At 45.2% G+C, this 17,754-nt stretch overlaps 1 protein-coding gene across 6 annotated transcripts in view; it reads right to left on the reverse strand.

The window, feature by feature from the left end:
- Positions 1-398: 398 nt before the first annotated feature.
- Positions 399-17,754, reverse strand: part of TTC8 (tetratricopeptide repeat domain 8) — a 77,492-nt gene continuing 60,136 nt past the window's right edge. For all 6 annotated transcript variants that reach the window (XM_053282851.1, XM_053282856.1, XM_053282854.1 and 3 more), the window contains 5 exons: positions 17,356-17,495; positions 15,511-15,685; positions 9,601-9,723; positions 4,692-4,775; positions 399-2,123 (listed from right to left, as the gene is read on the reverse strand). In XM_053282851.1, coding sequence (XP_053138826.1) covers positions 2,007-2,123; positions 4,692-4,775; positions 9,601-9,723; positions 15,511-15,685; positions 17,356-17,495 — 639 coding nt within the window. In that variant the 3' untranslated portion in view covers positions 399-2,006. The remainder of the gene's footprint in view (positions 2,124-4,691; positions 4,776-9,600; positions 9,724-15,510; positions 15,686-17,355; positions 17,496-17,754) is intronic.

A 17,754-nucleotide genomic window follows, 5' to 3' on the forward strand; every position in this document is an offset into this window, starting at 1 on the left:
CCGGTGGAATTGTGTGTGGGTTCCTAGCACACCCCTGCAGAGCCTCTTTATATGCCTGTTTAGTTAGTCCGGGTGTCAGTCAGGCTTTCTAAATTACTAAATTTTAAACGTTACTATGTTACAAACTTTTTACAGAGTATTTTTTGAATTCAAGAGTATAGATTCTACAAAGTTGCTCATGAGCTGACTGAAAGTTTAGTAGCCTACAAAGTACTAAGAGAGATTTGGCATTTAAGACCATAGCCAAGTGTGCTTGCAAAACCTACTGGTTTCACTGGGGCCTACAAGTGGCTCTAGGTTTGCAACATTTTTCCTTAAAAGGGATAACAAATTGTAAGCAGTGTCTTAAGTTTTCAGTGTTTGTGGCCTAGTGAAAACAGAAAACAGACTCTGACCAATTAGGTATGATAATGTATTATAAATTACTTTAAAATTAAATATACATATAATGATAAATAAAACTAGAAGTAACATGAAAACAAGTCCATCTCTGACTGTACAAATGAACCTAATGGGAACAGAATTGCCATTTTACAATCCAAAGAACTTACATTTAACAGTACCAATGCAGTGGAAAAGGATCCTTTCACTGTACTTCCTGCCCCATTTTCCTATGTTTCTTGCCATTCCCTCTCCTCCCCCAACTGATGTGAGGTAACAAAGTCCTGCTAGTCAGTTTTAAAAATCTGACCAAGTCAAAAGAGGGAGGTATTCAAAGACACCCTTACCTCTACTGCTTCTGCCTGTCCTTCTCAAGGGGACCTATCCCACAGCGCCACTCAATAGTCTTTCTGCACACTTTATAACTTTTTGACTTTGAAGGGGAAGAAAGCACCAGTTTCCTGCTCCCTACACTTGGCCCTTATGTCCTAGTCTGATGGTGCTGGTAGGACAAAGTGTGTTCCTTTCCCATCAACTACAATTGCTATTCCTGCACTGTGCAGTACACATTGTCCCCAAGAACACTTGTGGACGAATGGGCACGGGAAGGACACTAATAAAGTTCCACATTATTTTGGAACAGACATTTTCAACCTTGGATCCCCAGATATTGTTGGACTACAACTAGGGATGTGCAGGGAGCCGGTTCGGAGGCCCTTTATGGACCTCCGAACTGGTTCAAAGAACCGGCAGTTCTGCCAGTTCAAAGGTGACCGGGGTGCCGCTTTAAGAGTGGGGGAGGGTGCACTTACCCCTTCCACCACTTCCCCCCCACCGGCGTCCTTTGTTAAGAAAGCTGATCAGGTGGCAGCGTACCTCCCTGCCGCCCCATTGCCCCCACTGGCTGGATATGGCCCAAAGTCCCCAACGCACCTGTGCGTGCCAAACCATCCCACTGCGGTTCCATGCACATTCCTAACTACAACTCCCATCCTGCCCAGACACCATGGTCTTTGGTCAACATCTGGGAACCCAAGGTGAGGAACCCCTGTTCTAGACTTCAGTTGGCGGAACAAGGATGCAAATACATCCCCCACCCACTGAGTAGACACACTTTCCGTGCCTTACACAATCTAGGTTCTTCCTGCTAAGTTGCAACAAGTTAAACAACTTGATAAGTCACACTTGAGCCCATTAACTATGCAACACACCATTATCACCAGGCAGTAAAAAGGGGTGGGTGTGGGTGGGGGATGCTACCTTCAAAAAGGAATCAACTAAATGTATACATATAGCAACACCCACACAAGGGTAGGATGTATTCCCTCATCTGGCAACTCCTCCATGGAAATCCAACATGGATGGAGGTAAACCTTGCCCTGCTTTAACAATTACATTCAGAAATAAGCCAAGCCACTGGATGTATCAAGTAGACTACTCTCTACTTTGAACCCTTTCAACTAAGGAAACAGTTTGTTCAAATAGGGGAAGAGAAGAAACTTCAGTCCACTTCTGGTAAGCATAACTGATACTTGTTTTAAAAATATTCTGAGAAATTATTTATTTGCACTAGTGTAGCAGCTTTGGAGAAAAATAAAATACATTTTCAAATGACAAGTGTTTCATCAAAGTCTGGCAAAGTGTTGTTTTAACTGCTTGATGAGTTGTTGCGTATCCACATGTTCTGGAAAAGTTGTCTCTGACTTCTGGGCAGCTATATAACTCCTCTGGAGGTCTCCAACCTGCAAAGAAAGGCATGCAGATGGTAGGACACACTGTTCTTTTAGGCTGCCCCAGCCACCAAACAGTAACAAATATCTCCAAACTTACAAAACACAATCTAGTCAAAGCTATGTGTCTTTAAGCTCCATTTTTTAAAATATGGAAGTTAAGAATGTCCCTCTTGCTCCACAATACTTTATTACTTATTTAATGCCGTATTTACCCAAACCTAGGACAAGTTTCTCCCTAAGTTTATTGAATTTAGAAGGTTGGGGGGGTGGGGGGGTCATCTTAAATGTGCATACCAGAAATCCCTACTGGAGCAGGCCCTATGATCAACAGAACAGAGTGCCATGTGAGTTGCACTGAGAGGCAGTGGCTGCAGCCACTCAGAACCAGTGCTCCTCCTTGCCACAGCCCTGAGTCCTAGAGAGGTTGCACACATGCCTGAAAGCCTCTTCCTCCTCCTGGGCAGGCATTCTTCTCAGGCACTGCTAGCTGCCTCAGAGAGAGTTGGGAGAGGCTCATAGGCATACTAATTTAGGAGTAAGTATTGCACTCAGTGGAAACTTGTTCCAATGTAAACAAAAAGATGATCTGGTTGCCATGTGAAAGGACTTGGATTTGAAGGGTCGGATCAAAACTAAAAAGCTATCAAAACTAAAAAGCTCTCACCCTGCCCCATGCTTACTTTCACCAAGCTCTGCAGCTGCTTACTCAGAGGTTAACCTCTGTCACAAGTAACAAGCAACCCCTCCTCCCCTTCTCAGCCTTCCCCCTTCTCTCTCTGGCTGGCCTCAACGGTCTGGGGCCTGAGAGGGTGCAGGAAGGCAGCAGGGGTGTGCGCGCACATGCGACGAGCAGACAGAGATGGAGGAGCTGGCTGAGCAGACATGGGCTAAGCAGAGTGGCAGGGGGAGGAGCTAGACGGGAGCAAGGAGTAGCATCATGGGCAAGAGGGAGGGCTTGGCTGGGCAAGGTGAGTCTAGAGATGAGGAAATTGGTTTGAAGATGCTGTGGGAGGGGTGGGGGCAATCTGAATTCGCACCAGGGTGTGTGTGTGTGTGTGTGTGTGTGTGTGTGTGTGTGTGTGTGTGTGAGTGAGAGAGAGAGAGAGCGAGCGCAAGGCATTTCTTCCCTCTGCTCTTGGAGACTCCAGCACGAGGGCAGCCCTTGTGCTTCTCAGGTATTACTGGGTAATCTGGGGGTAGAATTCAAAGTAGGGCATCCATTGTCCACAGCAGTCACCCTTGTACAGACAATGAGGATGGTGGACCTTTTCAAAGTACGTGGGAAGAGAGCTGGTCTTGTGGTAGCAAGCATGACTTGTCCCCTTAAGCTAAGCAGGATCCGCCCTGGTTGCATACGAAAGGGAGACTAGAAGTGTGAGCGCTGTAAGATATTCCCCTTAGGGGATGAAGCCGCTCTGGGAAGAGCATCTAGGCTCCAAGTTCCTTCCCTGGCATCTCCAAGATAGGGCTGAGAGAGATTCCTGCTTGCAACCTTGGAGAAGCCACTGCCAGTCTGTGTAGACAATACTGAGTGAGATGGACCTATGGTCTGACTCAGTATATGGCAGCTTCCTATGTTCCTATGTTGAGGTCTTAATTTTATTTTGTCCAGAAAGGGACAAATGAGATTTGGCCTCTCCTCCCCATGTTCTGCTCTCTCTTCTTTGCAGAGTTCCCTGCCCTGTCTACTAACACACATGATGGGGCTGTCTTTAGAATGTCCATCAAAGGTGGTTTATACGCCAAATCTATAAAGCTATACAAGCTACAGTAGGAGAAAAAGAGAAAGGCATTAGTTAACATACACTCCCAGTTCACACAGGAAAATAGTGAGATGCAGCATGAGAAGTGCTGGTGTTTCTAAAAGCACTGGCAATCATACGGAGCGGGGGGAGATAATTTCTTTGGGGAGGGGGAGGTCATCTTAAATTCAGGGTCCTCTTCCTTTTGGATAAATACAAGTATAACCCTTTTTAAAGGGGATCTTATATTCAGAGTCATCTTAGATTCAGGTAAATACAGTACATGGGTATCTTATCACATCGAGAGATTTTTAGAAAACAATGCTATTTGAAACAGTGCTTAAAATTTTGGCAAGATCATTCCCTTACTTTCTAAATAGAGAAGGTTTGTTTATTTGGCTTTGTGCAACTACCAAGTGGATTAGATATTTAGGGACCCAATCCAACAAAATATAAATACATTCATCCAATTTATTTCAATAAGACAGTTTAACAAGCACTTAAATTTCCAAATGAAAATCAATAGAACTTAATGTTGCTTAAGTCTGACCAAACTGCATCAAGCTTATGAAAATCTTGTGAGAAGCTTAACACAAACTATAAAGGGTACAACTAAAACGCACGAGCGCACACACACACACACACACACACACAATTTGGATGCTTTCGGAATTGCAGACATCAGCTGCAATTCCCAAGACTATACTGTAGCACCCACATATGCACCCATAGTAATTCATGCAGAACTTCCCTTGATAATTCAGAGAGAGACCTTCTGTTTGCTATGCCAATTGCAAAAGATATGTAGGACAAAAGAATCAGGCAACACCATTACCTTATCAGAAAGCACCGCAAAATTGAAGTGTGGCTCATACATATGGGGAGCCAATGATGAAGCTGTTTGTAGAAAGGCTCTTGCCTAAATAACAAAACAAAATAGTGTAACATTATTAATTTTGTTAAACATCAAAAGTAGGGTGACTTGTGTGTCGTACAGGGCAAGTCACAGAACATTTTTATTTTTATTTATTGTTAAGTTTGCATACCTCCTTTCATTAAAATCATCTCAAGGCAGTTCATTAAAACAATCTCAAGGATAACATCTCCATGTGATCTCTCCATGTCATTGTAACAAGTGAGCCAGTTCTATATTCTGGATTACAACAGCCCAGCCTGGGTTAGGCTGTTCACATGCAGCACCAAGATCCATGCAGATCCCGGTGCTGCCCACCCTGCTAATCCCACTTTTAAGCCCGGCCTTGGCAGAGGTTAAGGGTGCAAACACACCCTTAACTCCAGCACTGTGATCATGTGGGTGCTTGGGCTTCTTGCAGCCCAAGCACACACAGAGACAGGTGCCGAGCGCACCCATCTCACAGGGGTATCACCCAATGCTCTGTCCCCACTACACAGTGCATTGTGGAATATTTATTTATTTCTATTTCACATTTATATATCACTTTTCAGGCAAACCTCTCAAAGAAGTTTACAAAAAACCTGAATAAAGGACAATATATCAAGCCACACATTTATTATTATTATTATGACATTTATATCCCACTCTTCCTCCAAGGAGCCCAGAGCGGTGTACTACATACTTGAGTTTCTCCTCACAACAACCCTGTGAAGTAGGTTAGGCGGAGAGAGAAGTGACTGGCCCAGAGTCACCCAGCTAGCATCATGGCTGAATGGGGATTTGAACCCGGGTCTCCCCGGTCCTAGTCCAGGACTCTAACCACTATACCACGCTGGCATACCACATTTACATGGGCCTTAGTCTCACTTCTTTTTTCTCTCTTCCCCTCAGAGCAAGATGGTCCTGGTTGCTTGTGGTGGCAGCTGGGGGAGGGAGGAGCCACTTCAGCTGGAGCAAAGGAGCTGGATGATATTCGGAGGCCAGAATGTGTCATCCCGACTACCAGAGATCCACACTGCTTGAAGCAGCGTGGATCATCTGGGAGCATGAGATGCACTCCAAGCAGCAGTCTGCTGGTGTCTGAGGGAGAGGTAAGTTGGCAAAGCCTTCCCCCACTGCCTGTGTGAATTGTTATATTAGGGACAAGGTATACTCACATCCACACTTACATAATGTTTTGGCCACTGGCCGTAAACAAAGTATCTATTACACTTACATAATGCAACCAACTCTGAAACACAGAGTAGTCTTTTTAAAAACACAGTTTTAGAATCTTGAGCTGGGAAACATGCAAATGGAAATACATCCGATATTGCTCTAGTCCCCTGTCTGCTTTCACCCTACAGCTTTATTCTTGCAAGATGGCAAGGGATTAGAATTGACAGGTGCTCTGTTCTTTGAAGGGCTTGGAAAGCAAAATTTTTAGCTCAGTGTTCCCTGGAGGTGAAGAAAAAATGGATTGCCACAGAAAAACCGAAAGGATGACAAGATGTGCATATATGCAGCCTTCCCCCCCCCCACCCCCCAGAAAGGAGGAAGCTTTTCTCTTGGTGATTCTCTTTATTTAGCAGGGGGAAAGCAACCCTATTCATCCCCAGCACACCATCCCTCCCAGTGGCTGTTGCCAATGTTGCTGTCTATCTTTCTTTCTTTCTTTTTAAGATTGTGAGCCCTTTGGGGAGAGGGAGCCATCTTATTTTTATCAATGTAAATCATTTGGGAAACTTCTAGCTTTGGTAGATAACAGGTAAGTGGCAGCCTTGCAAAACCTGTCCATTCATGGGGTATACTGAAGGCTCAATTCAGACAGCAAAAATGGGGTGAAATTTGAGGACTGCAAACATAGAAAGCTGCCTTATACCAAGTCAGATCATTGGTCCATCCAGCTCAGTATTGTCTACAGTGTCTGGCAGCAGCTTTCGTTTCAGGCAAGAGTCTCTCCCAACTCGACCTTTATTGCCAATAATTAATCCTGGGACTTCCTGCATGCAAACCAGATGCTCTACCACTCAGGCATAGCCCCAAACATATCAAAAAGTCTGCATAAATGATATCACTGATCTGAAACTTTAGATTTTAATCTCCCCAGTTTCAGCATCTTGCAACAGGAAAGTGCACTGAGGAGGACACTAGGCATGTTGACTGCATGAAAGTTTCTTTAAAATATGCATGCTTGGCAGTAACTGGGAGGCATTTCCTCATCACAGGAGAAGCTGGTGTTTGATCAGATGCAGGGGTGGGGATGGGTAGGAGAGGAAGGCCAATGGTTAGCAAGCTCAACCTTTGGTGGCAGAGCTCTGATCCCACAGCCATCATGACAGAAATTGAAAAGGGAGACAAGCGGAAGCAAATAATATTTCAATTGCTTGCAACAAGTCTCTTCTCCTCTCACTGTTATTTATATATTAAGATAAAAGCCTAAGCATATGCCAATTGAACATGGCTCTATAACTAAAACTGATCATCATCTGTCACAGCAGAGAACAGTGCAGGAGTACATTTGGATGTTGCCATGGTAATTGCTAGAATATTTATGTGGTAGCTCTGAAAGCAATTTGCCTTTTAGAAATGGAGATTTAAATATGGACTACATGTTATATTGTAGTTCATCTGCTGAAAAATGTATATCCATGAGATCACGTTCACTATTCATTTCCGACTCATTTATTTTCCTCACAGCAAACCCAATGTGTAAGTCAGATGCACTAATACTGCTAACATTTTCAGGATATGCATTTGGAGAAACCTATACGAAGCAGCAAACAAGGTGCAGCAGTCGGACACATGCCCAGGAGATATTTCTATATCTTGCTCCCCTGTTGAAACTACTCTGCTGAGGGAACCTGGGAGACAATGGCACTGCCATAGCCAACCTTGGTGAGGATGCTCCACTCATAAGGGCATTGCATCATCTGGCTGCCTCAGCACCTTGGCATCTATTTCTGGAGGGGGGTGGCAGTATTTCTCCCAGGGCTTATCACAGACAATGGGTCCACATCAAATGGGATCATCTCCTTTAGGTCACTGCTTTAGGCAGCCATGAAGCTGAGGATGCCCCATCCCTTTTGGATGCCCCATCCCTCTCACCTGGGTCCCTGGTGAGAGGGAGATCCTTTCCTAGGTCGATTATGTGGGATTTTACCAGCCATTTGTCGTGCTATTTGACACTCTAGAACTGCAAGGAACTAAGAGTGGCACTGAGTAGAGTTAATTATGGAGACTGTGCTTTTGGCAGGATTTCTGTTTATGCTGTGGATTGGTGTTTGTCTTCTCCAGTGAGGTCATTCACACAATCAAAAACTGTGTTCTACCTGGGTTTGGGTGTTGTGTGTTCTCCCAATTTTGGGTTGTGTGGAAGCAAGGTAGGAGGAAAACCTGGGTTTTCCTCCTACCTTGTTTCCACACAACCCAAAATTGGGAGCACACATTCTGACTGTGTAAAATGACCTCAGTGTGCTGCTGCTTTGCAGTGGTTTAGAGCAGGATAGAACATGTGTTTATATAGGGCAAGGAGTGGGGTTGGTCTGGACATGCTATTTCAAGGAGAGAGGTATAGTGACGGAAGGATAACAGGGCCTTCCTATTGTAATTTATTATCCTATTATGTCATTCCTATAATAGGTCCTTGATGATCACGGTGGCAATCCACTGAGGTTAAAGGGTCTGCTGGATCACTTAACAGCAAGTTCATTGTCATCTGGAACTTGACATCCTGAACAAAGTGCAGAGATTTAAATTATATATTTGGGTTTGCCAGAGTACACCTTCAAAATTTAATTTTAGTGTCAAGAAATAAACCTAGATAGAAACCTAAGGTTTGGAGTGGATTACATATCTAAGTTTATCTGAAGCCAGTTGGTTAGAACAGTGGTTCTCAAACTGGGAGCCTCCAGATGTTGCTGAACTACAGCTCCCATCATCCCCAGCCACAATAAATTGTAGCTGGGGCTAATGGGAGTTGTAGTTCAGCAACATCTGGAAGCTCCCAGTTTCGGAAACACTGAGTTATAATAAACCAAGATTGGTTGATTGGACATCATGACCAATCTTTGGTTTCTATCTAACCTAAATCAGAAGTAAAATTCCTGGGAGGCTCATTCAGCCATGGGATGAAGGAGTGCATGGCTCATGAGACTCAGGGATGTTGCACAGAGCCAGGCTTTAATGGTGGTTCTGTGTGATGCCTGAACTTGCCCACTGTATGTTTTACTATGCTACTGCTGAAATTGGGATCAAGGACTTTGGGGATTCCTACCAGACATAACTGGTTGGCTAAAAACAGACATATCAGCTTCTGTACTGAACTTCTAAACATAAGCATTTAGAGAAGCATGTATCAGGGCGTTAGTCTATTGTTTCAGCAACAATTCTAATGGCATCTGATCTTATGGCTTTTCTCCTTTCAGTCAGCCGGTATATTCCAATCTGATTGCTCAGGTTTAAGGTGGCTTATGTGGACTTTACACCAATTTAGTTTTTTCAACCTCTACCTCAAGCAGCATATGCTACAACGATGTTCCAAACATGTACTTGTTTGCAAAGAGTCTCTTATGGGGGAGGGTGTGTGTGTTTTCACAAGATGAAATCTGCTTGTGCAGGACAGGAATCCAAAGCTAGCCTAAGCCCACATTTCAATGAGTAAGACTTTGGCTGCAAACATATACCTATTACTATGGAAGATCCAGTGGGACTTAACTTCTGAGTAGACCTGTTTTGGATCACATTATTAACCACCAATCCAAACTACTGACCTCCTAATTTACTTCAGCCAACAGCTTCCACGAAGTAATACGTAGGCTCTCACTTTCCTTTCAAATTTAATACAAACCTGATCCACGCGACCTTTTTGCATCTCCAGTACAGCCAGATTATTGTAAGCTTCCGCATGGTCATTGTTGTTGGTCAAGGTCAGTTTGAAACACTGGTAAGCCAAGCTTGTGTCCCCTATTCCCTGAGGAGGAAGAGTCAACAATGTATCACACTTCCTTTATAAAAGCCAGCTGCCAACATAGTGTGGCCATGAAACAGAAGGGTATATAGTTTGGAGTCAACGTCATTCATAATGGCCAAATGAATGGGAACCAGAGAGCAGATTTAACCCAAAAGGTGACCTTAAGTGTATTCTCTCCTACAGAAGTTTACTTTTTCCTGTCACAGACTGGGACACTCTGGTGAGTATCTCAGTGTGTCCTTGTGCACTATGGTAGCATAAGACAATTTGGCCCCTGAAGCAGGGTGCCAAATGATGTCCCCTTATTCCTCCCTGCTGCGATGTGCATTCATTGCCATCCTCTTGGGCCTAGTAGTTGGGTAAAGGATGGCAGTGGCTGAACAGCACATTTTTGCTGTTCTTGCTGCACTGCCTCTGCCCTTGCCAGCAGGGAGCAAAAGAACTACTGTGTCTGGTACCAATAGAAGCCATGAAGGAGGAATTTCCACCCACAGAGCAGGGCTGGCTATAGTGGTACTGCTGCTGGCTCCGTGGTACTGCAGCTACAGCAGAAGTGAATAAATAGGATGAAATCGCTCCAAATTCTCTACCTGGGATAACTTGTTTCACCTTGTTTAATGAAAGAGCAGGCCCTATTTGTGCAAAGTATATTGCAACCACCCCCCCACCCCAAACTCAAAAGTGCCCTCTCTACCTGCCTGCCCCAGCAACAGATATCTTGCCAGACTACACATTTCAAGATGCACTTGTGGTCTGTCTGTCTCTTCTGCCCAGATAGGAGAGGTACCATCACAAAGAGGGTGGGAAAAGGCAAGGCAACAGTTTTTGTTTAGGGAGCCTCTGACAAGAGAGAAATTCAGTGGGGGAAGCCACAGCAAAGTTGGCTGAGAATATAGGCATAAGTTCCTTTCTGAAATAAGCAGTGAGCAGCCCAGACTCCTTCCCTCTATCAACATATATGCGTATGATTATTTTTATGAGCGTGAATATGGAAAGGTGGCCATAGGCCTGAAGAACTGAAGGAAAGTAGGGGAAGGACCACGAGTTAGAGAGCAGACTGAAGAAAGGAACAGTCTGCAGAAAGCAACCCAAAATGTGATGCTGAATTGAAAGCAACACGTTCACAGCCCACAGGATGCAAGCGCTGTCAGTCAGCAAGTGGTTGCTCTAGTGTCACAGTGGGGCAGGACAGGCAAAGGGGTCGTGGCCTTTCTGGCTGCCATTGGCTTAGCTCCTCTTGAGGTCACAGAGAGGTTGGTCAGCTTAAGGCTGAGCAGCTGAATGTCAAGGGAGACCTAAAATTGGAACCCCAAGGTCTAAGAACAAACAACCTTTGCTATGTTGATCTCTATAAACTTATTCTCTCTTTTTTATATAAGAATTTTTATTAAGAAGTAAACCAAAGGAGACAGAGACAAGTCACCATAAAGACAATATAAAACCAATCATTTTTCATAATGAAAAACCTCATTTTTCTAATTAATTACATCAGTAAAGAAAAGATATCTAGAACAAGATAAAGCAAAAGAAATTCACTCTTAAAGTTGTAAAATCTGATCAGCTTCTTGTAAGTTACATATCAAGAACACTATAATTCAAATCCAGAAAGTGGGAACAAAGTTTGACCATAACGGATATTATAATTTATAAAGGATTCCCAAACAGACATGAATGATTCAGTAGATACACCATGTACATAAGCCGAGACTTTCAAAATTGAAGCATAGTCCCACACTTTCAAAAACCAATCGTTTAAGGAAGGGATTTCCAAAGTACGCCAATTAGAAGCATATATAATCCTAGCCGCTGTAATCATATATAAACACAATTTGTTTAATTTGGCAGGAATATAAGGTTTTCTCATACTTAAAAGAAAAATTTCTGGAAGAAAGGGAGTCTTAACTTCTAAGATTTGTTCAATTTTCATATGAATTTGTTTCCAAAACTGTTGAGCTTTACCACAACTCTACCACATATGGTAGAATGAGCCTAACTGTGAGTTACATTTCCAACATTTCTTAGAAAAAGAATAATCTATTTTATTCATAGTCAAAGGAGTTATAAACCATCTGAAGAACATCTTATACCAATTTTCTATAAACTGATTCTCCAATGGTCACAGATTTTCAAATGACTATGGAATTTAGAGCACTCTCAGAGCTTTACAATGAACAGTTATTGGTTACAGAAAGACAACGATTGTAGCCAATTGATATGGTATGTAGCTTTGTGTTCAGTTCAGTCAAAGACTGCTATCTGTAAACACACAGAGGAGAGAATTATTTTTAAGACAGAAGTAGCTGCAGAAACTCTTTTGATGTGACTTTGTCACAGCATGGTGCTACAGTAAACTGAATCAGAGCCAGGGCTAAATCTCAGAACCTGTTTTCAGTGCTTGCACCACTTGAGACCAAGAGTCCCTTTAAGCCATGTGCAGAGTACTTGCACTCTCTCTCACCACTTAGGAGCCCAAACTAGTCCAAGAATACCTAAAATAGGGGCAAAAGCTTTGGTATGAAAAAGCACAGCTTTCAGAAAGGCTGGAGATCCATAAGCATCTCCCCCTACCAAATACGAATATATTTTCATTGAATGTTTTCCTGCCTTCCTTAAGATGTGTGTGTATTGGAATACGTAGCAAGCAAATGCACTCCTCCTCAAGTCTTTTCTAATTTCAAAACTAGATCTCCATCCTTAAACTAATCACATATTGGGCTGTAATTCATCACTTGCAAATACAATGTACTAGATACTCTCCAATATTATTATTATTATTATTTTGCATTTATATCCCGCTCTTCCTCCAAGTTTCTCCTCACAACAACCCTGTGAAGTAGGTTAGGCTGAGAGAGAAGTGACTGGCCCAGAGTCACCCAGCTAGTATCATGGCTGAATGGAGATTTGAACTCAGGTCTCCACGGTCCTAGTCCAGCACTCTAACCACTACACCACACTATCTATCTATATACTTATTTCTTTTAGACGGGCCATGCGCGGTGACGTGGTAGGAAGGAGGTGATTGGCTGAGTTTGCAAGCAGAAGCACCTGATTGGGCAGTGGGGATTCCATATGCAGTGTTTGCAAGCAGAAGCACCTGACTGGGCAGTGGGGATTCCATATGCAGATAGGGAGAAGGAGCCTGTGAGAGCAGAAGCACCATGGTGATGGGCAGTGGGGATTCCCTATGCAGATAAGGAGGAGGTGCCTGTGATGGTTAAGGTCAGTTGGAATGAAGCTGTTATTGGTCGGAAGATGTTCTTGATATAAAAGGATAGCAGGCAGGGGTCTGCAAAAAGACAGGTTGTGAGGGAGGAAAGAGCCCCTTCAGGAGAAGGAGGATGCCGTTGTGTAAATGAACAAAATCTGTTAACTCAGGGAGGGAGGGAGAAAAAACATGAAGGGAGGAGGAAGAAAGAGTGGAGAAGAGCGAGAGGAGGAGAGAGAAAGAGAAAAAGATGGGAGGAGGAAGAGGGACAGAAGGAAGGGCAAGGGACGGGCCTGAGCCTGTCAGCAGCCTGACAGGGGAATGAGTGGCCATGGCGGCTCTGGCAGCAAGGAAGGGTCCAGGCAACCACTGCTGCTATTTGGGGCTACTGAGGCCATTGTAAGAGGGAGGCAGTCAGGCAAGGGATGGGCCTGGGCCTGTCAGCGGCCTGAGGGGAACGAGCGGCCATGGTGGTGGCAGCAGTGAGGAATGGCCCGGTCAACCACTGCTGCTGCTCCTGAAGGGAGGAGCAGGAGTGGGGCTCGGGTGAGAGTGGGGAGGTCTCTGGGAATAGGGGGCTGCAGCTTAGCCAGTAGGCAGCATGAATGCTGCAGCCACGACCAAGAAGGGTGAGGAGGATGGAAGCAACGGGATGGAGAAGGAGCAGGAGTGCAGCTCAGGTGAGGGTGAGAGATACTGAGGTGAGGGGAGCAATCAAGTACTAACGCTCAGATGCTCTAGAGCATGCAAGAGTTCCAGCATTGAAACTGAGAGAAATACTGGCAGAGGTCAGGATGCAGAGGTGGAGGGCCGGCAGGCAAAGCCCCTCTGGCCAGAAGAGGTGGGTGGATGGTGGACAAAGCCCCGCCAGCCAGGAAGAGGAGGCGGTGGTGAGGATAAGTGATGGCGGTAGTGAGGAGGTGGACAGACAGCGGGCAAAGCCCTACCAGCCAGGAGGAGAAGGTGGGAGGCAGTGGTGGGATGGCTAGGCCCTGGCGCGCCCAATGGGGAGAGCCGCGGGGGGGAGCGATCCAGCCAGCCAGCCGCGGGGGGGGGGGGGGAGCGATCCAGCCAGCCAGCCGCGGGGGGGAGGGGGATCCAGCCAGCTGTGTGGGGGGGGGAAGAGCCACCCAGCCAGCCAGCCGCGGGGGAGAGCGAGCCAGCCGCGGGGGGGGGGGAGAGCGAGCCAGCCAGCCAGCCGCGGAGGGGGGGGGGGGAGCGAGCAAGCGAGCCAGCCGCGGGGGGGGGGGGGGGAGAGCCAGCCAGCCAGCTGCGGGGGGGGGGGGGAGCCAGCCAGCCAGCTGCGGGGGGGGGGGAGCCAGCCAGCCAGCTGCGGGGGGGGGGGAGCCAGCCAGCCAGCCACGGGAGAGGTGACTGGGCAGTGGAGATTCCATATGCAGATAGGGAAGAAGAGCCTGTGATGCTTAAGGACAGTTTGAATGCAACTGTTACTGGTCACAAGATGTTCTTGATTGTAGAGAAGAGGAATCTATCTATCTATCTATCTGGATAGTGGGTAGGGGTTTGCAAAGAGAGGAGTCGTGAGGGAGGAAAGAGCTCCTTCAGGAGAAGGAGGCTGCCATTGTGTGAATTAGATGAGGAAACAAGATGAACAAGATCTGATAACTCAGGAAGGGAGAGAGAGAGAGAAGGGAGGGGAAGAAAGACAGAGAGGATGAGCAAGTGGAGGAGAGAGAAAGAGAGAAAAAGAAGGAAGGGGAAGAGAGAAAGAGGGAAGAGAGAAAGAAGGAAGGGTGAGGGATGGGCCCTAGCCTGTCAGCAGCCTGAGGGGAATGAGCGGCCATGGCGGTGCCTTTTGGCAGCAAGGAAGGGCCCAGTCAACCACTGCTATTGTTTGGGGCTACCGAGGCCATTGGCAGAGGCAGGCAGGCAAGGAATGGGCCCAGGCCTGTCAGAAGCCTGAGGGGAATGAGCGGCCATCGCAGTGGTGGCAGTGAGGAAAGGCCCGGTCAACTGCTGCTGCTCCTGTGGGAAGGAGCAGGAGTGGGGCTCGGGTGAGGGTGGGGAGGTCTCTGGGGATAGGGAGCTGCAGCTTGGCCAACAGGTGTCGGCAACGCTGCAGCGATGACCAAGAGGGGTGAGGGGGATGGAGTAAAGGGATGAAGGAGGAGGAGCAGGAGTGTGGCTCAGGTGAAAGTGGAAAGATCTCTGAGGTGAGGGGGGCTGTGGCATGGGGTGAAGGGAACAATTAAGTATTAGTGCACAGATGCTCTGCGCAGGTTAAGCTAGTTTTTAATTATTTATACATATGTTTATATCCCATTCTTCCTCCAAGGAGCCCAGACTGGTATACATGAATATGTTTATCTTCACAACAACCCTGTGATGTAGGTTAGGCTGAGGGATAAGTGACTGGCCAAGAGTCATCCAGTGAGTTTTATGGCTGAATGGCTTTGAACTCAAGTCTCCCTGGTCCTAGTCCAACACTCTAACCACTACACCACACTAGCTCTCAGTACTTGCAGCCATCTGAAAAGCTTTCCAGGCAAGTATGCTATTCATGTCTCATCCTTTCTGCACAATCATTCTGATCAAATATCCTTAACAAATATTGCTCTCACCAGAGCTACGTGACCCAAATTGTACCAAACGTCTGCAGACTCCTCCTCATTTTCAGCCAGTGAGAGTGCACGTTCAAAGGAGCTGAGAATCATGTCATATTGCTGGGCATAGAAGCAACAGAGGCCCAGGTTATTAAAGAGCTGGCAGTTATAAACACCCATCTGCAAGAGCCGCCTAGTTGAAAAGAAAAAATTATTAACAGTTTGTATCTTTGTAGTATGAATTGTGAAAGCTACTTGTGTCCCATGGAATAAGGCCCAGTTCAGACATCATGCAGAACCATAGTTTAATCCTGTGTAATGTTCATGAGTCTTGGACTTATGCACTCTCCCCTCCCCTTCATGCACAAGTAGAGGAAGTTTCAACTCTCTGTCCTGTGTTAGAACAGAGTAGGATTTGCTGCTGACATCCAAAGAGTTTGTTTTAACCAGACCTTACAAACAAGCCAGGGTATTAAACTGGGATTGAATGTAATCTAATATAAAACCATTTTTTGTATCATAAAAAAGGGTCCTAAACAGGCTTTAGCTACATGCATGTAACTTCAGCATGGGTTCTTCCCATGCTACTTGGGAACATCAGACAATCACAAGGGAAGAATTCACTGTGGATCTTCCCACAAAAGCATCAACTATACCAGCTCTCCTCCAGTCGGAAATGGTATGGGAAGAAGCTGCAACACTGACTCTTCCCAGACAACCTGGGGTTCTGAAGTTACCAATAAGTACAGGAAAAGCCATGCAGTAGTGATTCCTATGTCACAAAAGCCTAACAACAGAAGCCCCTTTAAATGAGTCCAGTGCCAGTATAGTAAAATTTGTATTCATACACGCTCTGAACACTGGCTGACTTGACATATCAGTTGAGAGGTCTGTCTCTTATCTACCTCTTCAAAACAAGTACAGCACTCCCAACAACAAAAGGATTAGATGCAACTTAGGGGCCTTTGTAAATATTCTTGGTTTAAGGAATTAGGAACCAGACAGCCACCGGAGAATAACAGTTTCTACAGGTTAGATTCTACAATCTAACCTTCAGCTTGAGGCGCAGCTAAATGATGCAGCCACAGAAAATGGGTGTGTGTGTCACTATTTAAGAGCAATCATCTCTCTACCAAAACAACCTTTTACAACCCTCTCCCCCCACCTTATTTTCCTCCGAGACTCATGTGTTCATCTTATCTAGGGCTCAGCCAGATGCCTCTAGGAATTTTTATTTTTATTTTTTTTAAAAAAAGATGCCTCGTCCTCTTTTGTTATGTGAAGACAGAGATGTCACTGCAGACAGCTTAAAAAAAAAAAAAAAAACGCTTTAGTACAGGCAGAGGAAGGAGTTTTCAATCTAAAAGCTCCTGAAATGCATTAGTGAGCAAATGTATGCTGTGGTCAAGAGGGAAGGCTAATATAAAATTGAAAACATTAACAACAACAAAAAGGGAATGCAATTGTCTGTCATAACTTCAGGGAGTTGGAAACGGTATGATGGAACAGGCTGTAAACTACAGGAGGGCAGAGCCAGCAACCATAGCTCATCAACTGAGCAAACTGCCAATGGAGCCTGTGACATCTTGACAGGTTTTAAAGAAATGGTTGTACAGACAACCATCAGAGAGAGAGAGAGAGAGAGAGAGAGAGAGAGAGTGTGTGTGTGTGTGTGTGTGTGTGTGCGCGCGCTTTTAGGTATAGGAACTGGGTTGCAGGTTATAACAACCTGCCAGGGCTGTAATAATAGGATTTTTGCAAGATTTACTTGGCCCACACTATTTAGCATGTGTTTCAGATCATCACCAGTATTCAAGTTTGATTGTCCTGGAAACACTCTGCACATACAGAAACTCTGCCTACCTGTAAAACCGCAATGCTATCTCAGGCTGGTCAGAATAAAAGTGGTTACTTCCAATGCATGCAATGGCTTCCACGTGAGTATTGTCTTGCTTTAACACATCTTTATAATATTCTGCAGCTGCAGAAATGTTGTTCATTTCCTGTTCAGAGGTGGAAAAGATGAAAGTTGATTTTATTTTAAAAGATGCTTAACTGTGATAGAAAACTTGGAAGTCAACAGTTTAAAGAGAGCTTACAGGACACAGGTGAGCTAGTATATAACTGATAATTCAATTTTAGGTTTGATCTCTACACTATGCTACACAGCAAGCTTACATGTTGTCTTGTAAACTGCTCGCACTTTACCCACTTCCTCTACTGCCTAAGAATAAACATACTGCAGAGGATGTGCACACATAT

Source organism: Hemicordylus capensis, chromosome 1 (assembly GCF_027244095.1).
Source record: "Hemicordylus capensis ecotype Gifberg chromosome 1, rHemCap1.1.pri, whole genome shotgun sequence".
Classification (NCBI taxonomy): Eukaryota; Metazoa; Chordata; class Lepidosauria; order Squamata; family Cordylidae; genus Hemicordylus; species Hemicordylus capensis.